Source organism: Phasianus colchicus, chromosome 20, assembly GCF_987193195.1.
Source record: "Phasianus colchicus chromosome 20, bPhaCol1.hap1.1, whole genome shotgun sequence".
Lineage (NCBI taxonomy): Eukaryota > Metazoa > Chordata > Aves > Galliformes > Phasianidae > Phasianus > Phasianus colchicus.
In genome coordinates this window covers 4,862,785-4,885,380 of record NC_143455.1, presented here as the reverse complement: position 1 = coordinate 4,885,380, position 22,596 = coordinate 4,862,785, and the positions used below count along the sequence as shown (strand labels likewise).

The window sequence follows — 22,596 nt, the reverse complement described above, 5'->3', positions numbered from 1 at the left end:
CCACCATCCTGTGCTGGAGAAGGCAGGCAAAGCACTGCCTGGTTCCTCCTGAGCAGCACACAACCCTACCCGATGGCTGGCTGGGCTCTGGGAAAGCCCTACAGCAGAACAGGGATTCCTATGGGTGTCAGGAGGTTACCATGCAGGTGGCTTTCTGCAGGCGAGGAACATTTAGCAAAGACAAGGATTTTGTTTTCCAAAAACAAGAGGCAGACCGGCCATCCAAGGGAGATTGCTCAGCCAGCCAGACCGCTCACCCAGCTAATTGTCTCTTAACATCTTCTTCACCCAGCCCTGGATAAATACCCATTATCCCCGTCATACAGTCATGGAGCATTTATACAAAGCGATTAACCGACTGCCTAATTACCAGAACTCCAAATCCCTTACTTACGTAGCATTCCTTAAAACTTTCAAAGCAGCACTTGAGGAAAGAGTCACCATGTGACCATCCTGTTGCTTTAATAACGTGAAGTATCTCATTAGCGAGGGGAGTAGCAGGGAGGAGGGTTTCTTGGAGCCAAGACTCCAACTCCCAGGTAGGCAATGTGTAAATCCAGGCTACACTGCTGCTCTGATGGGGGAAGAACGTGAAGAATGTTATGGATTGCTTTGACTATGTTGGATTTTCCCAGCAGCATCAGCTAAAAATCCTTTGCTGAAGGTTGAAGTGCAGCTCAGTATCAGTAAGAAGTCATTTTTCTCATCCCACAAATCAAAGGACTCTCCATAATGAGGTAAAGGGGCGAGATGTTCTTCCTTATCTCCACAGGGATGTGAGATGGGACCTGTTTATTTCAGCAAGGGCTGAACACTGGAAGTGACAGGGGGAAAGCTCAGCTTAAAAAAAAAAAATAGCAAGTGCAGATTTTCAGGTACTTCTGGGTGGATCCCACAGCCAAGGGCTGCAGAAAGCAGTTTCACATCACTATGGATTGCAAACATCAGCAAACTGCTACTGAAGGTCAGCCCATCCCTTGCAACACATCTGCCTCACCATGGGTGCAGGACAAGCCCCAAAACCTCCCACTTCAATGGGGTTTGATTGGATTTTTGCTTGAGGCATGGCTTCATCTGGCAGCAGCTCAGTGAACCAACCCAAGGCATCTACAGCGCTGGCACCAGGTATAGGAAAATCTTTAAAACTGTGGACTCACAGAATAGTATTTCTGCTCAGTTCAGTGCTATGGGATCAACGGCCTTCAAAGCCTCTATAGACAGGGGACGTGGTTGTATAGGAACACATCCCCTACCTTCAGCCACAGGTTGCGGAAAGAACACAGCCAGAGAGACGCACTTTCTACGTTTATTGCATGCAAAAGAATGACCCAACTTGAAAACACTCTGCCTCTCCCCCTTTCTGTCTACAGCTGTGTTTAATCTATTGCCATCAGAGTTCTTGCAAGCAAACCCCTTCTGCTGTCACAGCAACCCTGGGGGACAGTGGGACCTGGGTGCCCAGGTCCTTGCACGTGTTCGATCACGCTTTCTTCCTCACACGGCCAAGCTGTGGTGGGAAGCAGGGATAGCTAAGATAGAAGAGTATGCAGCTCTAAATGCTAGATGCTCCATTCCCGTGATCGCTGCTGCTGCTTCCGCTGGGAGAGATGCTTTGAAGGGATGAATTCCTGAAAGGACCAATCCGTTCAATGCCTGAACCGCGAGAGCTTGGGGGAGCGGTAGGGCTGGTAGCCCTCTGATGCAGCTGGGAGCAGCAGCAGGCTGCCCAGAGAATCCTTCTGGCAGAGAGCCATGGCCTCCTTGTAATTTACCTTCTCCTTAGTGATGGGGTCGATGAGGTCTTTCTCATAGCTGGACTCATCCTGGAGCCTGTTGGCCAGGTCAGCCGTTATCATGCCCATATGGGCGGCTTCCAGCACGGGGATGCGACCGGTTTTCTTGGGGTCAATGAGCCCTCCAGTTAGATGCTGGACCTCCAAATAGGGGAAGGCACTGTCCTTGGTCATCCATCCCTTCTGAACTGCTTCCCCCACAGACAGCCTTCTCTTGGTCACTGGATCCTCAATCCCCGTGAAAGCTTTCTGGGCGTTGAGCAGTCTCTGCATGTAGGTCCTGTCGATCAGCCCCCGCTCAATTGCCTTATGGACCGACAACCGGTCCCGAGAAAGGAGGTCTATGATGCCTCCCGTGGCAGCCTGGGCTTCCAGGAGCTTCTGAGCTGTCATGGGATCAAGCAGCTTCTTTGTAACAGCAGTCTTGATGTTGTACTTGGTGTCAGTGGTGGTATCGTACACCCCGGCGATGGGGGACGTGTCATCACTGAAGCCCTTCTGTGAGCCTGGGGGGAAAAAGGTTTGGGTTTGCGGGGTAGTGGGGGATTGGATTGGGGATTTGGAGATGATGGAACCAATAGAAAGGGATGAGGGAGGCTTAGATTCCCCAGCCACCAGCAAGGCAAATTCAGAGATGGGGATCTTGCCATCCCGGTACAGCTGGTACTCCTCCTTTGTGATCCTTCTCAGCCGTAGCGCATCATCGATGGAGTACTGCTTCCCACTTTTCTTGTCCAGGAGAACCGAGACTTCTCCATTTGGGCCCAGGGTGGTGATCTCCTCCCAGTCACACTCCAGCTCTTGCAGCTGGATGTACTGGCCTCTGTCTATGATGCCTCTCTTATAGGCCTCATAAGGGGACATATCCTTCCCCGTCTCAGGGTCCAGTATAGAGATCTTGGTGGAGAGGTTGGTCTCTCTCATCTGGGTCTCGTGATTGATTTCCTCCCTGCTGACTCTTGACCGGAGATCTCGAATGAACCTCTCCTTATTGTAGATCTGGTCCTTCTCCCTCAGGATATCTGCCTCCAGCATGGAAAACTCCTGTTCCAGCTGCTTCTTCTTCTGCCGGTCACTCTCAGTCCGCTGGTTGAGCAGTTTGGACTCTTCCCGAAGGAAAAGAACTTTCTGCTGTTTCTGTCTCTCCAGCTCCCGCAGCTCACTCTCGAGGCTGGCTCTCTCCTGGATCGCCAGGTTCCTGGCTTTCTGCAGCTCTGTCTCTTCCCGAGCCCACGTCCTCTTCATGCCTTCAGCTCTCTCGATCTTCTCCCTGAGCCTCCGTACCTCCTCTTCTGCCTTTTGCTTGGCCCCTCTCTCCCTGTTCAGCTGTTCCCAGATACGGGCGCGTTCGCTTTCCAGCGCTCTGTCCTTTTCCACCCGAATCACCTCCTTGTAGATGGTTTTCTCCTGGGACTTTGATTTCTGGAGGACGTCAACTTGCATCTGCAGGTTCTTGCACTCCCTCTGCAAGTTCAGCACCTCCATCTTCTCCCGGTCCAGCTCCAGGCGCAGGTTGCTGGCAGACTGCTCGAGGACTGGATCCTTCTCCAACTTCACCACTTCTTCCATAATGATCTTCTCTTGCACTGGGGCCGGGCTCTCCTCCAGCTCCTTTATTCTCAAGGTAATTTGCCTCATCTCTTTCTCCAGTGCAAGCCTCTTACTTCGATCCTCCTGGAAGTTGAGGAGCTTCTCTTGTTCTTCCACCAGCGCACGAAGCTGTTGCACGTCGCGTTCCAGACGCCGCCTGTTGCTCACCTCCTCATCCAGACTCCGGCTCAGCCTGTTGTGTTCATCTCGGAGCTTGGGATCCTTTTGAGTCAGAATCACCTCTTGGACGATGACTTTTTCCTCTGGCTTTCTCCTCTCCAGGAGCATGTATTTATTCTGCAGGTCATAAACAGCATCCTCTGCAGCTCTCCTCTTTTGAGCCATGCTGCGCACTTCTTGACGGAGGCGGTCAGCTTCCTTTTCCAACAGTGGATCATTCTCATACCGGATCACTTCCTTGTTGACCAGCTTCGTTTCCACCTTGGATCTCTCCCTCTTCCATTCATCCCTCTCACCCTGCAGCCTGATGAGCTGCTCTTGGGTCCTGCCATTGGTGTTCACTAGTTCATTCAGCTGCTGTTTCAGCCTGTCGATTTCTCTAAGAATTTCAGGACTCTTCTCATGCTTCACCACCTCCTCTATGACCTCTTTAAGCTCCACCTCTGGTTTCTGTGACCTGAGGACACTGAGCTCTGCCAAGGCCTCTTCCAACTCGCTGTCAATCTTTGTCCTTTTCAGAGTAACTTCCTGCAGCTCTCTTTTCAGGTGTGCAATTTCCTTCTCCGTTTCGGGATCCACCATGAAAATCTCATTGACCCTCTCTTTAACTTCCACCCTTGGTTTTTGCTTCTCTGCAATGCTGCACTGGCTTTGCAGCTCCCCCAGCTCACCCGCGAGTGCCAAGTTCTTGCTCCTCTCTTCTTCAATCAGAGTTTTAAGCTTGGAAGACTCTTTCAATAACTCCGGATCCTGCTCTACCTGCTTCACCTCCTTCACAATAATTTTGGGTTCTGCAGCATCAATTAGTTTTTCTACCTCCTCAATCTTGCTCTTCACTTTCACAATCGCTTCCTCTGCAGACTTCCTTTTGAAGGACTCCTCATCAATCTGTAGCTGCAGGTTCCTCACAGACTTCAGCATCTCCGGGTTTTTCTCTGTTTTGATCAGCTCCTTCACCACCACTTTCTCTCGGATGTTGGGCTGCTTCCTCTCTAGCACGTGCAGCTCTCTCTTACACTGCTCCAGTTCGGAAGTAGCGGCCAAGCTTTCCTCCTGGAGACGCCTGATCTCCTGCCGAAGGCTGGCTGCCTGGCTATCCAGGTTGGGATCTTTCTCAATTTTTGTTATCTCTTTGGTGAGAAGCTGGGCAGGAACAGCCTTCTTCTCACTCTCCATCTGGGCAAGCTTCCTGCTCATCACTTCGATGTCTTCTTGCAGGCTCTGCCTCTTTTTGCCTTCCTCTTCGATCTGCTGCATCATCTTGGTCAGGTTGCTCTCCAGCTGTGGGTCTCTGTAATATTCCACCACCTCCTTTTCTTCCACTCTTTCAACGGGCCTCTGAGTCTTCAGCGTGAGCAGCTTGTTCCTGTGCTCCTCCAGGTCCTCTTCAATCCTGGCCACGTTCCTCCTCTCCTCCTCCAGCTGCAATTTCAGCCCTTCAGATTCCCTGCTCGACGTGGCTTTGTTTGCAGATTGCTGGGTCTGCTCATGCACACTTTGAATATCCTCATGCACTTCTTTCTGCAAGGAGAAAGCAAACGAAAATAAAAAAGCTGGGAAAGCAAGTCACTCTGAACCTAGCACAGAGCAGGGCAGGGCAGGAGACAGAATGGTAGATAACCCCGGGGAGCACCTAAATGAGGCTGCTTCTAAGTGGCAAATGAGGACACATTAGCACCATTTCAAGCAGCCACATCTCAAAGAGTTTCCACCTGTCAGGGAGGTGCTGCATTGCACAAGGGTGCTTCGTGCTGCCTCGTTACACCTGCAGAAGGACCGTTTCCAACTACAGTCCATCGTACCCCAACCATCCACATGCTCTTAGCTGGTACCTTCTCAACAATCTTCTTGGCAAACTCCAGCCGGCTGAGCTGCTGTCTGTTTTCTGCCGCCAGCTCCATGTAGTGCTTGGATACATCATTTTCCTGGAAAAGGAGCAGCAGTGAGAGCCTCGTCCCGCTCATCCCCAAGCCCTCCTTTCACCCAGCACACGTTCAGTGCTGCACTATCCCAGGGACTGGTGTCATCACATCTGACTTTCTATGGAAAATGAGATACAGAGCATCTAAGTACTTCTGCAGGAGAACACGTCCCCTTTGATTGAATGGCTGTTGGATGCCTATTGCTCTACATAGGGTTCAGGCTTCCAGATTCACCTTAAGTCACACAAGGATGGCAGTTGGTAAAGCCAAGGTGACATGGGAGATATGGGCTGTAACTGGGAAGAGCACAAAGGAGCTCTGGCTCAGTCCTGCCAAAGGCTGGTGACATTTGTCCCTGGGTTTAGGGTCACAACGTGGCTCTAACTGTGGATTAAGGCTTGCAGAGCACACAGGAGCAAGACAACTGTTTCCATGTGTTTGTCTTAACATTGTACCTGGGCCTGGATGCTTTCTTGTAGAGGAGTCACCCGCAGCCTCTTGGCAGCAAAGTCTGTCAGGGCAGGATCCAGAGAAGAGCTGTATTTGCCTGCCTGGAGCTCATAGTCCTATTCAGAGCCAAAACAGAAGAGTCAGCTGGGATCTCTCTGGTGAGGTGGTGATAAGGGAGTGCTACATAGGAAAACCCAGCCATACATTGAGGGTGGACTGCACATTCCGGGACAGTCTGACCACGGCGTTCTTCTCAGGCTCCTTGCTTTCAATCTCCTCCAGCAGCCTCTGCAAGACAGATGAATGATGTTAAGAACGGGTTGAAATACCACCCAGAGGCCCCTGCACCCCATCACCTGAGTGAGCCAGCTTAGGGGCTGCTCAAGAGCTGGCTGGTGTCACTCAGCATGCCATTCCCAGCATCAAATTCCTCCCATACTCATGATGTTGTGGTCCTTGCCCTGAAACACACCTTCTGTGCCTGCAGCTTGTAATTGATCTGGCTTGGCCCATCTGTGGTCTTCACTTGGTGCTTGGGTAGATTGTTCATCCAGAACATCAGGTTTTCATTGGAGTTCTGGAACTGCTGGTAGGTGAGGCTGATATTTCGGAGGGTTTTCTCTCTGCACAGAACAGAAATATTAAGGAGAAGCGTAAAGATCCACGTGCAAGTTCCTAAAAGGACACCTTGGTATATGTCATGCCAAGATAACAAAAATGGCTCTCTGTGCTGGGTCACTGGCTCAGCAAATGGCCAGAAGTCATCTGCTTAGGACTACAAGCCTGTGCTGTGCTCAGGGAGCTGCAGTTCCTCACCTCTGGTCCAGCTGGTCTGCAACAGCGTGGTAGCGGTCATTGAGGAGCTGCACCTCACGCTTCTGCCGGGGCAGGTCAGGGCAGTACTCCTGGAAGTTGTTCTGCACTGCACTGCAGCTGTGCTCAGCATCCTTCAGCCCACGGTTGAGTTTCAGCACGCAGTCCTCTTGGGCCACCAGGTCCCGCTTCATCTTCTGTAGGGTGAGATGTGTTCAGGTTGGCAGCACCAAAGAGAAGTGTTCTCTTTAGTGCCATCCCTAGCTTGCAGCTCTCAGGGATCCCCAAGACAGACAACCAATATGGAAGAATATGGGAAACAAGGTGGGCTAGATGGAGCGCGGAGAAGAAGGGAGAAGTTTGGGGGTCACTGTGAGTCAGGAGTGAAAGCTAAGGGTGGGGAAGGGAGATTGGGATCTCAGACACAAAGAACAGAACCTTAGAAAGGCTCCATCACTGGGTTCTTGGAGTGCTCAAATAAGCCAAACCCAGCTCTCCCCACTGGGCTGAGAGATCTCCCCATCCCAGCAAAGAGTCTGATGTTCCCTTACTTGCAGGTCATTGGCTCGGTCCTGCAGGGCATTGGGAGATGCAGGAATGATGCTGTCCTGAGCCAGCTTGGCCTCAAACGTGCTGACAATCTTGTCTGTGTTCTCAATCTGAGTCTCCAGGTTCAGAGCAGCCTTAGCCCTGAGGAAGGGAAAAACAACAAAGTTAGCTACACCAGACCACTTTATTTCTTCCTCTTCTCTCCAATTCTGCATTTTTAAGCTTATTTAACAGCAAAGCTTCTGCAGCATGGCTGGGAACAAGCAGCATGCACTCACAGCCCTGCCAGAAGCCAGGTGCGTTGTGCTTGACCGCATGAAGCATTGCTGGGACACACATCAGTTTTGTGGACTTTGTACAGCTTTGTGGTATCTGACCACAGACGACGTACAGAAAGTCCTGCAGGGATACCTTTGGTGATGGATGGAAGGTTCCCAATCTCCCTTGGCTTAGATGGCCCTCAACCCATATGCCCATATAGACCACATGCCCTTTGCTGGCACATCTGAGCACCTTGCTCCCTTGGTTCCCACTCACTTCTCATTGTACAGGCTGGAGAGCATGCTGACATCACTGTATTTGTTCCTGAGGGTGTTCAGCGTGACGGGGAGCTGGGAAGCTGAGGTGCTGGTGGGTTTTTTGGAAAGATAGGTCTCGCACTCCTTCTGCAAGGCATCCTTGGCTGCCCCCAGGCTCTCAAGTTTCTTTGTTGTTTCCTGGCACATCAGATGGGAGCAGAGTCACCGAGCGTAGTCATAACAGTGCTGTTGCCAAAACGTGTCTCCCTCAGGGGTGGCTTTTGGGGCTCTGGGTGTGGTGGCCCTTCTCACAGGCATCCAGACTGCTGCTGTCTGGCAATGGCAGGGCGTGGGGAGGGAAGATGGAAGAAACACATCCAAGCCCATCATCTACCAGGGCTGGGTAAATACCCATGGGTGAAAATGGACTGAACTACTACTACAGACCAGAGAACTGGGAGGAGGCTCCAGGGCACTCTCTCTTTTCCTATTCCCTTCACATCCACCAAACTACTGACCCAAAGCTTGCCCTTGGATTGATTCCTTCTATCTTACTGTCTTTTACGCTACAGACTTGAGAGTAAATGATGACAGCATCCCCACTATAAGAGCGAGGATTCCCCAAGACTGGCTGGTCCATGGCTCCAAAATGAACGGGCCATCTGGCTACAAAGCTGGGCCAAAGGAAGGGACTGCATTTTTCTGTCAACCTCATCCAGTCCCACTTCAAGGGCTGAAGCGTCTCCTGCGTAACTCAGGTGTCAGCTCTGTTTTGGGCCAACACCATCATGCTTCCTTCCCCTCCCCATAGAAGCACCCACCTGTTGCTGTTTGATCCTCCTGGCCAGGTCATCAGTGGGGTCGGTGTAGCTCACTGGGGACCTCACTCGGTTCAGGACCTCCTTCTCTACCTGGACCAGGTCCTTGCCAACACGATCCAGGCTACCCAGAAGCTGGTCAGCTTGGGGGTCATCCTGGACTACAGGGGTGCTCTTAGGCAGCGCTGCAGTGAGACACAGCTTGGGTTCAGTCTCACTGCACATTTTCCATCCCAGTCTTAGGACACAGACTTTCCCATGCACAATCCCCAGAGCTCCAACTACTTCTCATGACAGGTAGTCAAGGGTTGGCATTTCACCATCATTTGATATCTCTATATCCCATATCCCTCAGGTAGTGAACAGACCCAACCCCAAACTTCATTAAGGCTATTATAGGTACATCCCTCCATTAACCCTAAAGACCCTACAGCTGTCGATGGAGCTGAAGATCAGACTCAGAAAATCTGAGAAGGGCAGCAGAGAACTGAAGAAGTGCCCAAGGTTGGCAGGCTCCTGGACCTGAGTCACTCCATCACTGCTCTTTTTGGGAGGAAACAATGCATCCCAATGCTAACCAGGCTGCCCAGTGCGTGCATGGGATTGGGTGTGAGCACACATACCCTGCTGGCTGGGCTGGACCGTCTCCTTATGGCTGCGCCTCAGCGTGCTCTGAGCTGCTGCTCGCTTCTGCTTCACTGCGTTCAGCTCCCCTTCCAGCCTGCAAGATCAGCTGTGCATCAACAACCACAGTACAGAGCAAGTCCCGACACAGCCCCACGTGCTTTGGGAGCCTGCAGCCTGGTGCTCTTATCTAGAAGGATGCTGCAAACTTTTTCTTTTCTGTTTGAAATCACTCTTGAAATCCATAAATCCCACAATTCCATAATGCAATAATCACACCCTCGTGGCTTGGGGACAAAACTCACACCACAGACTCACCCAGTGTTGCTGAATTTGGGCTCACAGCATGTGAGCAGCGCTGATTTATCTGAGCACCCAGGGCCAAGAGCTCACAGCATTATCTCCACCTTCTGTGGGAACCTCACAAACCAACCTAGCAAACAGCAGTGAATGGTGGTTCATGGTTCGAGGAATATTTGTCATTCCCCATTGGGGAGGGCAGAAAGGAGATTGCACAGATAGCTCCATCCTGTTTGGCAAGTCCCAAGCTGCAGTCTGATTCTGCAATGAATTTAGTCAAACCTATGCAAGTCACGTGTTTGGGTGAGGAAATCGAACCTGTCTGCCAAAAATGCTTTGACAGCAAAGTCTGTATGGTGCACAACACTGAGGAGGAATGGAGACAGAAGACACTGGGTCAAATGGAACTAGCCTTTAAGGGGGAGACCAGATGGTATTTTGTGCTTCTTTTTGCCTGAGGTTTAGCAGTCGTGCTGTCGATGAGCTGCACTCACCTATTGACCTTGTCCATGGCTTCGGGGTCTGGTGGAGGGATGGAGAAGCAAGCAGAAGGGGCCTCCTGGACCACACCAGTGCTGCTCTGCACCACCCACATCTCTGGGTTGCTGTTGTCCTTCAGGGTGTACTTGTCACCTCTGGTCAGCTGCACCTGGGACAAATCAAAACCCGTGCAAAGGTTCACCTCTGCAGCACCAGGCATGAAAACAGGATCTGGAGAAGAATCCAGTTCCTGCCTTTTCTGATGGACCCAGCAATCAACCTCTCACCTCTCCTGCATCCCAGTCACACAGGGTGTCCAAGGTGAGGGGCTGGGAGGATCGCATCCTGCGCAGTTTCAGAGGGCTGATCTCCTTGCTCCTCTTTTTCAGGTCAGCGATGCTTTTCTCTGCCTGCTTCACTGCCTTCTCATCATTCTAGACGAGCAGAAGAGACAGTGCTTAAATGAAGAGGAAGGGATCACACAGCAGTGGGTACCTGGGGGGGCAGTTCTCCATCCTTGTGTGTTCACTGATACGATGGAGGCAGGAGCTTCTCCATTTTTGAATCCTCGGTGACCCCTCCTCTCCCTTTTTGTTATCACAGAATCATTAAGGCTGGAAAAGACCTCTAAGATCATCCAGCCCAATCATCAGCCCATCCCCCTCATACCACTAAACCACATCCCTCAGTAAACTTATATCACCACTCTTCTCTGTTTCCTTCCCTCCCAGCACATCTGCCCTTGGAGGGACAGCCCAAGCTAACCTTTGGTGGTCATACAAACTCATATTAAACCTCTTAGGGATGTTTTGATTTCAGATGAGGAGCAGAGACTTGCCAGAAGGTGACAGTGTCAGAAATTCCTGAGATCCCAGCACATCTTGGCAATGAAATGTATGGGAAGATCCTACATTGGGTGTATTCCTTTCCTCTCTGCTGGGCAAACATTCCTTTCCAACCTGCATCTCTCCCCTAAGGTCAGACTTCTCTCTTCCCTCTCTTGCTCTTGCTGGCATTGAGGTGGGAGGAGCTGCCCCAGGAGGGTCATTCACCCACCTCTTCTCATTCCCCACTCTTATTTAGGGATGAAGCCATAGCATTTTTGTGCCATAGATGCGCAATTTCTTTAAGTCTGGTTGGTGCCACCAGTCCTAAAGACCTCACCTCCAGATGGAGCAGCAGATCCGACACCACTCCAGGGCTGTCCTTGTTGAACTTGGTGTATTTGGTGTCCAGATCGGAGCTCATCTTCTTCAGGGAGCGGCTCACAGTCTCAGCATCATCCTGGAACTGGAGACACGGGCAAGAAAACAATCAGAGGTGGGAGAACATTGCTGTCTCCACCTCTTGTGGGGCATCTCAGTTCCCACCTAAGCTCCCACAGCTCACAGAACTCCACAACCATCCTAGAGCATGGGGTTGGACAAGAGCAGTCTATGGTGTGAGCTGTGCCAATGGACATGCACTGGGTAACAGCAGCAAACATTCTGACCAACCTGGCACAGCCACGCATCCCTGTGGTCTATGCTCCCCTCTCTGCTTTTTACCTTCTTGTAGTTCTCCACGCTTTTCAGTTGACTCTCCTGGCAAATGCAGAGATTCAGGAAGTTCTGCCATTCATTCTTCAGGGCTTCCTGGTGAGCCTGTGGTGGCACAGAACGTGACTCAGTGGGCTCCTGGGGCACTGATTGCGTAAAGCATTTTCATTCCCTTGTAGGGTTTGGAAGGAGAGCCCTTTCCTCACCTGGATGGGTTTGACAGCGGGATGCTTCAGCTCAATCATCCTGTCCCCATCGTCCTGGAGGTTGTTGACAAACTCCTCCTGGCTGAGCAGTTCTTTGGACTTGAAGTCCTGAAGGGGAAGAGAAACTTGACAGGATGAGATGTGATGGCCTTCAGTTGTGCCAGGGGACGTTCAGGTTGGGAAAACTTCTCTGAAAGAGCCTTGGTGTGTTGGAAAAGGGAATTGCTGGAGTCACCATCCGTGGAAACGTTCAATAACACGGAGATGTAACACCCTGGGGCACGGCTAACAGGCATGGTAGGGATGGGCTGACACGCTGCCATCCCCAAAGCTCACCTCGTACTCCCGCCGCATGCTCTGCACGTCTGTCATCTGGTCACTCCAGTCCTGCTTCAGGATGCGGGTCTGCCGCTCCGTCAGGTAGCCCAGCTCCTTGGTGCAGCCCTGCAGGTGGTGGTACAGGCTGCCCAGGCTCTGCCCTCGCCAGATAGAAGCTTTCTGCAGAGGAGAGAGAGGTGTTGGTGCTCCCCAGGGCCCCTCGCGCTGCACATCCACCAGAAGAATCCCAGAGACCTCGGTGAGATCTCTCTGCTCATTCTTATCTGATGGGGCCTTTCCCTCCCTCACAAACAGGATGCGTTTGTCTAACCAGAATCCCAGGTGTGGAGTGATGCCCCGGGCAGTCTGAAAGCAGTCCCAGCTCTGCTATGTTTCTCACAATGGCATTCCTCAATGTCAAACCCTACGGACCCAGCAGGCCAAACCCAGGGTGTTGGGTCACTTCTTTTGCTCCAGATTCCCATCTCCTCTCCGCAGTCCTTGTTAGGGATCAGGACAAGCCTCAGCACTTGCAAACCCATAGGATGTTCTGTGGGATGGGGTTTCCTGCTGCAGCTCCAGACCAAGGGCCCATAAAGAGGTGCAACCTTCACCCACAGCCCTCAATTTGTACCCAAGAAAATGAGGGGCATGACTCCACTGTGCAATCCCAGAGGAAGTTCCTGCCCTGACCTGGGCATTCCCTGCCCATTGGGAAAGGAATTACTCTGCTACGAGATCCCAATCTGTCCAAAAACCAGCAAGAACCTTACCAGCAAGTCCTTATATTGGCTCTTCAGATCTGTCACATCCTGAGTTACAACAGCCGAGACCAAGCAAAAAAAAAAAAAAAGGACAAAACAATAAACTGTTATCATAACACCATCACTAATAGATGTTGGGAGCTGATTCATGGAACCACCTCCTTGGCCTCTGCCTGAGCTCCAGTCTCCTCCTGCCCTCTGCAGCACCACGGCTATGAGCACACAGGACACAGGGTTGGGGTCTCAGGTGAAGCAGAGGGGACAAGGAAGGGGCGGACGATGCCTTACCCTGCAGCGCAGGTTCTTGATCTGAAGGCCATAGGCTTCAATCTCCTTCTGGAGGATATTGTGCTCAGCTATTTGCTTCTCCAGCTCTGACATGCCGGGGCCGTACTGTCCTGCGTTGACTTGTTTCTGTGCAAATGAAGCAAGGTAAAGCAAAATACCATATTTCAGGGAGAAACCACAGTGCACGCTGGCAGGGTATGGAAAAATCCAATACCAGCCCAGGAGAAAGGGAGAGGATCTCAGTGTTTTTTTACCAAATTGGGCAGTTATGACACCCAACACCTTACAGTTGGGTGTACCCTAGGAAATAGAGCTAAAAGTCCTTGAAGACACCACCTTCCCTATCCTTCTATCACGGCATCTCTACTTAATCCCCTTCTATTTGTTCTTAATCTGAACGGGTCAATCCAGAGGGTCCTCCAATGGGTTTTCAGATCTGGAAGGAGAGTTCTCCTATCCAGATCACTTGAGTTAGCTCCACCACCAAACCCATAACATCCGTGCATGATGCTGAACACACGATGACTGGCAGAGCCCTATGGGCATTATCTTAATATCCTATAACTTGGAGGAATTGTAGGTACACGTGCAAAGCAGCTGCTGTTACCATCTTTTGGTCCAGAATCTTTGTCCAGTCCACCCTGGGCCCGATATCGGGGACGTTCAGTTTCTCATAGAGGTCCCGATACTCTGCGCACAACTGTGTCACACGTTCATGGAGCTGCTGGATGCTGCCGAGGAGAAAAGGCACATTTTTGTGTGTCAGTGTGGAGCGAGAAGAGCCAAGGAGTTGTTCAAGGAGCCCACATTTCACCCATCAAAATTTGTTATTGTTCTACACTGGCCCTGGGATTCTCCATCACCAGGGGTGTCCCAAGAGTTACTTCCCAGGAGCTGGGAAGTTCTCCATCTCCCTGCTGGAGGTTCTCCATCCCACCAGCTCCCCCACTGCACTCACTCTTTCTCTATCTCGTTAGCCTGGGGGTGTTTCAGCCTCTTGGCACGGTCCACATCCAAGAAGAGGTCCTTCAGGAGTGTCTCTGCCTCCTTGAGGTTCCTGGCATTCTCAGCCTGGAACTCGAAGGCTTTGTTCTTCTGCTCATTGCTGACATCCTGGAGACCAGGGAAAAAAAAGAAGTCTGATGCACAGAGCAGACACCTCACCTGTTACTCCAGGCACTGCATTTCCAGCCAAAGCCTTCCACCTTCCCACCACCCTGTGCCACATCTCACCTGTGTGAGCAGGGACTGTGTATCCAGGATGTCCTTCTCCACCTGGTCAGCATTTGTCTGCATGCGAGCAATGAGCACGGCCAGCTCATTGCTTGAGGACCTGAGGGTGGGAGCAGCACAACAGGTGGGTGGGGAAGGGCCATCTTCATCATTGGGAAAAGCTGGAGCAGCAGCAGTGGGGTCAGCTGAAAGCCCCAAGGGCTCTGCCAGGCTCCAGCAGTCCCGTGGCTGAATTTGTCAGTTCAGAGCAGCCATTTGTCACAGCCCCAGGTGACAGCAAAGCGTCCCTTAGCATTACAGCCACACCAAGCCAAGCTCATGTTTCAGCTCAGTCCACGGCAACTGCAGCCCCATCCCATCTCTGCCCCATAATGCTCAGAGAGATGCAGGGTGGCCCCAAGCCACACGAGAGGCACAGGGCCAGGGCTTGAGCACGCAGGAGCTGCCCCCTCCCCAGCGGGTTACACAACATCCCACTCCTCCCAGCACACCTGGAATGAGGCGGTGTCCCATGAGCAAACACCTCAGCACCACCCAGCTTCCCTGCCCAGACTGTGCAGGGAGGAGAGTGTGAGTCACCCTGCAATGCCCAGAGGAATTCGGCTCCCACTGGGGAGGAGCTGAGTGTGGGATCCCGGTACCCAACCCTCTGCAGAGGGTATGTGGCCATAATGCTTCTTCCTGACCAAGGAACCCACTGGGATGCCCCAGCTCTGGTTTCACAAGGATGGATGCACGGAGCAGCTTTGTTTAGAGCAAGCTACGATGAAATATGGACTGAAAAGTAATGCATGCTTGGAGAAGGACCCAAACCATCTATTCCAATCCCAGGCCATGCAAAGAGGGAAGCTGACTTCTTCCGTCCACACTGACACCCACCACACAGCCCCATCTCCATCCCTCAGGGCTGTGCCTCCTGTCCCATCCCATGGATGAGGCCCTTCCACCCCAAGAAGCTTTCACACACTAAGAACCACGCAGAGCACAGCCCCACATTTCAGGGTGAAGATGCTGCAGGAGGGCAGCCTGGCAGCGGGCAGGAAATAAGAACCACCACCTTACTGGGATGGCTGGGAACAGCACCCTGCTCCTCCCTAGGGCTATCTCAGGCCTACAAGAGGCACAGCACCATTATTATCATTATTAATTGGTGCATTCCTCATACCACTTTCTGCCTTCCAGACAATCCAACTGTACACAAGGGACAGTGTCACTTCACAGGCAGAGCACTGTCCCCATCCCAGTACCTCGTTAAGGTGGGACCACGGCACCCACTCACCAAGCAGGGACAAAAAAGGGCTCTGGGAGCTCCACACCGTGATCCCTGGGATGGAAATTGGGATCCCCAAAGGCACTGGCCTTGGGGCCACCGAGGTGTTCTGGGGACCACCTGCAGAGCATGTGCTCGTGGCTGGACACAGCTCATCCACCTTCATTTTCTCAGCTAATGGTGGCAGGATGGCACTGATTGAGCCCCACACCAATTAGCCTTCATGTGATGGTCGATGTCCAAAAACTGAGCAGGACCAGCCTGGTAATGCTGCAGCTCTTCTTCCAGCTGCCAGAACACACAGTCTTCTTCCATGGCTGTTTACCATTGGGTTTGGTCCCCATAAATGGGGCAGCTGGCTGTGCACACCCAGGGATCAGCACCCTCCACCCCCTGCAGGACCCCTTTGTGATTTCCTCTGCCTTTCACCCTGAGATTCCTGCAGAACTGGTCCCCTGGCACTGGGAAATGCAAAACTGCTGAGGGAAGGTGGAAAATAACCCTGAGCAGAACCCACAGAACAAGGGAGGGGTGAGCGCACCGCTCTCATAGAGTCATTGAGATTGGAAAAGATCTCTAAGATCATCCAGTCCAACCATCCTACCACCAGTACTGCCCACATCCCTCAGTGCCACATCTACACGTGAGATGGAGACACATCACAGCTGAGGTGAGGACGTCTCTTCCCTCCTGGTCCCATCTCACATCTCCTCCCTGGAGCTGAGCAGATCTGCATGGAGGAGGATGTGGCCGTTGGGTTTCTTTTGGTGCAACCTCAGCTGTTTGACCCGCAGTCACCAGGATGGATGAGTACAGCTACCAGCAGACCCATTCCTCACCCATTTTTACCATCCGGGAGCCCCAAATTGAGCATCCCTCTCCTGGGAGCACACTTTGTAGGACAGCATCCCACCAACCTCACTCAGCGAGTCCTGGGATCCCAAATCCCATCTGCCTCACCGGTGAGCAGAGCCTGCTCCACCCAAGCAAGGAGGTTGCATTTGTCCTCCTTGCTCCTTCCTGCCAAAACGAGGATTGCTGCTCAATTAGCAGTGCTCTAAGTTCACGTTCAGGCACTGCACACCCTGGGAAACACCACAACCAGAGCACAAAGCCCACCAAAAAATGAGGACAACACAACCAAGGCCACCACCTCCCAGCAAATCCCAGTCTTGTGGCCGACCCACCACGAGCGATGCTCTTAGGGCAGCATCCCAAAGCCCTCCACCTCCCATCTCCCACCTTCCTGGGTCGTGGATGGGGGCACAGGAGGAGGATGGCACTTACTTGTTGGGTTTGGCTGGAGAAGCTCTGCTGGGGGCATTTCTGCTCGGGGAGCCTTTGCCCACCGCCTTGAACATGCTGGAGAGGCTGCGGCCACGATGCTGGAGCTGTTGGGGCGGCGGTGCTGCGGGCTGTGGGGATGGGATGAGGGGACTCAGGGGAAGGAGGCAGAGCCCAGGAGCGGCTCTGGGAGGCTCCTCCCCGTGGAGATGGAGCTGCATGAAAAAAAATGACTCGAAAAACCAGTTTGGGGGGGGATGGAAAGAGCTGAGCCCCAGAGGGAGAATGGGAGACCTCGCCCCGGCGTAGGGAGTGTTCCAGTGCTGCGTCCCAGCAGAGAGGCAGCGCCTTCATAGGGGGGAAAAGTCCAAAATTGCACCTGAGATGCTGCAGCTGTGGGCACAACTCAACTCGTGGACTCACACCGGCAATTTCAGGTGCTAGAGAGGCTGCAGGAGCACTTTGGACAAAGCCAACCAAAGCAGCACCACCGTTTTGGGAACCAATTGGCAGAGCATGATGATGCTGGCGTGGGTTTGTGATGCTCTTCCCCGTTTCCTACAGCCTAAAACAACCCAGGACCAAAAGCAAAAGCTGGCATCCACCAAGCCTTCCCAGCTGTCCTCTTTGTCCTCTTAAACCAGCACAGAACGAATCACATCAGGACAGGTGCACGGGACCAGGCTCTGTTGCAGGGCTCTTTGTACCCATGGTTTTGCTCTCAGACAAAAGCAGAGCCTGACTTCCCCCAGGTGGTTTGGTGATGCTGCTGATGAGCACCGCTGCAGAACCAAGGATGAGAACCAGCACAGTGCAGTTGGAACCGGGCTTTGCTGCAGGAACCCCCAGCACAACAGAGGTGCTGCAGCTCCCAGCACCCATCCTGCCACGCTCACGCAGCCCCTGCAAGAAGCAACAGGCTGGGAGACGAGTCTGACCCGTTCTGCCCTCACCACAGCCACCCACACCTGTGCCCTCTTTGGGCCCCAGCCCAAAATCCGTGGGCAGGAGCATCCCAGCTCCTGTGCCAGAACACAGCTCTCCAAAACCACCCAAACGGCACCACGAGGGCTTTGGGATACAGGTCCCACCTCTCCTTGTCTGCATTCCCCGTGCAGACAAACCTCACAGACCTCTCTGCTGAGTTCTTACAGGGGAGGTGAGGGCTTCACATGGCTCAGAACGGACTGCCCCAATCAAAACTATTTCCATCCCAAAGGATGGAAACACGTCTGCCTTCTCATTGCCTCCCTGTGTCCCTCCTGAGCCCTTTCCATACTCCAGTTCTCTTCGCTTCAAATTTCTTCGTTTTTGAGATAATTCCCCTGGGTCCTTCTACAAACACTCCCAGGCCCTGGCTGTGCAGAGATCCCATTTGTTAGGCAATAGGACCGTTCACCCCATGACATGCTGATCGAGTTGAGCAGCCCAGCACCTCTGTTAGCTGTAGGGAAGAAGTTCTGCATGGAGATAACGCTCATGGAGATGCCGAGCTGCTGCATCCCGGTGTCAGGCATGCTGGGAACAGCCCATGCCGTCAGCAAAGCACGCTGCAGCCTCACCTGTGCTGTGGGCTCTGGGGGATGAACAGGGCTGCGTGTCGGGGCCGCGTCCCGCATGCTGTGCTGGCTCTGCCAAACAGCACCGCAGCCAGAGTGAGGATGCAGATGGGGAGGGCAGAGGGGAGCTGCTCCTCTTCCTCTCCAAGCATTGGGTGAATGGATGGAAAGTCCCAGCTGTGCTCCTCTGCCTCTCTTTAAATACAGGGCAGGCTCACACCCTGCCATCTCACCGCTCATTAGCAGCTCCATCCCAGGGCAATGCTCACCACAACCCTTCAGACATCACAAGGACGCACTGCCCCAACCCACAGCTCCCTGATCTCATCGCATCAACCCGCAGCTCCTCAGAGCTCCCTGCCCTGTAGCACCCGTTGCTTTACCCTCATTTTCCTCTCCCCAGGAGCCAGCAGGGTGGTGACAGCACCATTTACACACACACACCGAGGGCAGATCCTCACGACACCTCACCTGCACAACACATTTTGTTCCACAAGCAGAGCGACTGGATCTGAGCATCCATCAGCCAGCCCAGCACTGAGGGGTAATTAACCCACGGGATGAGCACAGCTGCCCACAGAGCACTGCTTGCACGCTGCCTTGCACCAGCCCCGCTCAGGGTGGGACTGATTTCACTGCTCAGTGAGGCCCCAGAGCTTCTCATGCTGGAGATGGACCCGTGCAGCCCTGTGCTGGGGCTGCCATCGCCTCACCCTGTTCTGAGTACAGCACATCCATCCCTCAGCTGTAACCCTGAGCAGCCAGGCAGTGCCTGCCCCCATTAATTGGATGCGCTGAGAAAATTAGAAGCTCTCCCTATGGAAAAAAAAAGAAAAAAAGGTGGTTCAGAGGCTTTGATGCTGCTCCTCAGCCATTCGGGCTCCCTGTGCTGACCATGGCACGGAGCCACTAATTGTGTTTCTTGCATGGGGGCCCTGGGCAAAGCGCTGCAGCTCTGTGCATGGACTGGGGAGCAGCAGCAGCACGGATCCCCAGAGCAAACAGACCCAAGGAACGGCGCTCCCTGGTTTGTGCTGGAAGCTCTGCAGCTCCAGGTGCCCACCAAGCCTTCTGCAGTGCTGTGACTCCCACAGCAGCAGTGACTGTGCTGGGTTACAGAGCTCCGAGCCGCTCCCAGCCATAAAGCAGCACACTGAGCTGAGCTCACCCAAAGGGTGAACCCCCAGAGCACCAACCTTTGCCGTGCCAGGCCCAGGCACAAATCCCAGGAGAAGAGGGACAGGGAGCTGCTCAGCACTTCGGGTCAGAGCAGGGAAAGGGAGAAGGCAAAGGCTGCAGCCACAGCCAGCAGCACAACCCCAGCAGTGCTGGGCAGCCCTCATGCTCAGCACTCCTCTTATCGTGTTCCATACTTCCTCTTGGAGCTTCCTGTTAGACACTGGGGGCACCGACCTTGCATCCTTCCCTGCTCCGATCAGAATCTCCCTCCCTGCTTCTTCCACAAGCCAACCTACCTCCACCTTTTCCTACGTGCTTTACATCTCAAATCACACCAAATCAGCAAACAAACCCCCAGCTCACACCCTGAGCCATGGGGTGGGCAGAACCACTGCTGCTGTCAAAGAATGGGGGTTTCCCAGCTCTCCATCCGAGCTGCTGGTTGAGCTGGTTGTGTGCTCAGTGGGTGACAGCCACGATTCCACTCACCTGGAATGTTTCCACTCTGAAGCATTGCAAAGCACCGTGGGTTTGTTGTAGTAACACCTTTGGTCTAAAAACACCGCCTTTAAAAACAAGGAAGATGCTGTTGTTTAGGAGCTCTCAGGTCAGACTATTCCCATCCCACGTTACCTCTCCCCTGGTTCTGCCTGGTTTGCTTTATGTTAATCATTTCCCTTAATGACACATCCATCCCATCAGCTCCTCAAGACCAACCTGCTGTCACTGGGCCCCTGTGTGGAGGATTAGGAGTGAACGTGGCTTAAGGCACCACCTGAACATGGCAGCCCTCCAGCAGCAATAGATCCCATCTTCTGATGGATGCAGCGATGCTGGGCATGGGCTGCTCAGCCCATAATTAAAATAGCAGTGTGAGACCAAAGGCACTGCACTGCAGCTGCAGAACTGACTGAAGGTAATCACCACAACCCTGCTGCTGGAGCTTCCTGCTCGAGGGCACTCACATGGACTGCATGGCATGGGAAGAGAGAGTGTCCTTTACAGCCAACACCAATCTGACCAAAGAGCTGAGCAATAAGGAAGCAGGTTTCTACCATCATAAACCCATACCCTGCTCCGTGCTCTGGCAGCACAACTAAACACACACCAGTTCCGAGGGAACCCATCTGTTCTGTACAAATATTTCAGACCTGCCTGTGCTGCTCCCTTACAATTTCTGCTGCCTACACCTTTTTGCCATTCCAGACTTTGGAGTCAGGCTGCCTCTGAAGCCTCCATCCTCTGAATGCTCAGAGCGTTGTGCTCAACAAACTGCACGGCTCAGAGGTCGGGAAAAAGACTTTATTGTTTGCAGGTTCCTTATCTGCATCCAACGGATCAGTTATCTTTTACAAGATGCTTTATGTTGCTCCTGGCTTTCTGTAACAGTGACAAATTAGAGTGGTGGCAATACCAGTTTCACTGGAATCAATCCAGGCACCACAGACCTGTGGCAGGAGGGCAGAAAGGAGCCTGGCTCGCAAATCAAACAGGACGACAGCTCTCAAACTGATGACAGAAAAGCAGAAGAGAGCTCAGATTAAAGCACCACGAAGGCATCAGCCAGCTGACATCTCAGTTATTGCGTGACCTCTCCTCATGTAAAAGGAAACTGGCTTTATGGGAAGTCTGCCATCCAAGGCTATTTCTTCTAGAAATCATCACCCGGTGAATAAACAGTCCTCAGTGCTTCATTTCCACAACTCCCCTCTCTGCTGTAAAATCCCCTGGTGTATGTGGGCTAACTGAACTTGCCAGAACACCAAAAATCTCCATGTTGTGTCTGCACTGAAAAAACTGCACACAAAAGGTTCTCCCTCCTCCTCCTATTGAAAGCTGCTTTGTACTCTAAGAACCCACCTATCAGCTCAGAACAAAGCAGAAAACATTCAGCTTGAAATTATGGGAATTAACTCCCCTCATTCATCATTCCCACGACAGTCAAATCGTTTAAAGCCATTCTTCTGCTCCCACTCCTATTAACTGCAGTGCCTAAACACGGAGAAACAACACTGAATGGAGACAAGGCAGGCAGAACAATGCAGTGTTCTACTCCCAGCTAAAAACACTGAGAACCCAAACTTGGCTGATGAAAACTTCCAAACACTTTATTTAGGAACAGTTCTGCCCATGTGCTTTATTTCCCACCCCCCCCCCCTTCCCTCTTTAATGAATGTGATTATGAAATTACTGGTATTCTGGAAGTGCCCATCACCACAGCACCTGGCTGCTTCAGAAAAACCAAGAACCATCATTCAAGAACCCAGCAGTGTGCTCTTGCTTAGTTCTCCTGTCAGGTACATCTACCAACAAAGGATGAGGAAAAAGCAACAGATGAAGATCATCTTCATTTTCAGGCAAGATTCATCAGAGATAAAATTAACACCCCGAGACCCAATTTCCCATGAAGATCAAGCAGCTATCCCTACAGCCACCCATGAAGATACAGCTTCCCAAGGGAAGCCTTGCAGGAATAGGTTTTATACTGTCTTTAGTCACCTAACAGAGCTTGTATCAACAAAGAACAATCCTCTCAGCCCCAAGCACAAACTCCAGTTATAGTCCAAACACAAGTGGGGTAACCATTAGCATTTGGTAGTTACCATCCTTACTGATAAGGAAAGAGGCTCTGGTTTGTGATTGCTGAATGTTAAACAATAAAGAAATTTCTCTTTACATAACTATATATGATCCTCAGCAGGGGCTGGGAGCTGAAAGGCAAGGAGAAGCCCCCCCAACTATGTTTCCACATGCTTTGTGTAGGCAGCCTCACCTTGCTGTTTCAGTGTTGCCTCATTTCCCCATCATACCCAAATTTCTGGAACAAAATAACAAATCTATGCCAAATAATGGTGCAAGGGAAGAATCAAGTTATGTCTATGCCTTGGTAAGTGAATGTGTACCAACCCCCAACACAGCC

The 22,596-nt window shown here is 52.3% G+C and overlaps 1 protein-coding gene across 2 annotated transcripts; it reads right to left on the bottom strand.

Moving 5' to 3' along the window:
* Positions 1–860: 860 nt before the first annotated feature.
* EVPL (envoplakin) lies at positions 861–22,558 on the bottom strand. Of its 2 annotated transcripts, XM_090122198.1 has the most exons (24): positions 21,537–22,558; positions 20,166–20,242; positions 16,942–17,069; positions 14,385–14,484; positions 14,110–14,264; positions 13,759–13,882; positions 13,152–13,277; positions 12,873–12,911; positions 12,118–12,279; positions 11,782–11,889; positions 11,585–11,680; positions 11,202–11,327; positions 10,325–10,471; positions 10,052–10,206; positions 9,257–9,354; positions 8,637–8,818; positions 7,835–8,013; positions 7,300–7,438; positions 6,752–6,945; positions 6,408–6,558; positions 6,140–6,223; positions 5,941–6,051; positions 5,396–5,488; positions 861–5,084 (listed from the first exon to the last, which is right to left on the bottom strand). In XM_090122198.1, the coding sequence occupies exons 3-24, from the start codon at positions 17,013–17,015 to the stop codon at positions 1,647–1,649; spliced, it is 6,081 nt and encodes a 2,026-aa protein (XP_089978324.1). In that variant the 5' UTR covers positions 17,016–17,069; positions 20,166–20,242; positions 21,537–22,558; the 3' UTR covers positions 861–1,646. The 2 variants fall into 2 exon arrangements, with proteins under 2 accessions (XP_089978324.1, XP_031454944.2); XM_031599084.2 differs by lacking the exon at positions 16,942–17,069.
* Between the last annotated feature and the right edge of the window lie 38 nt (positions 22,559–22,596).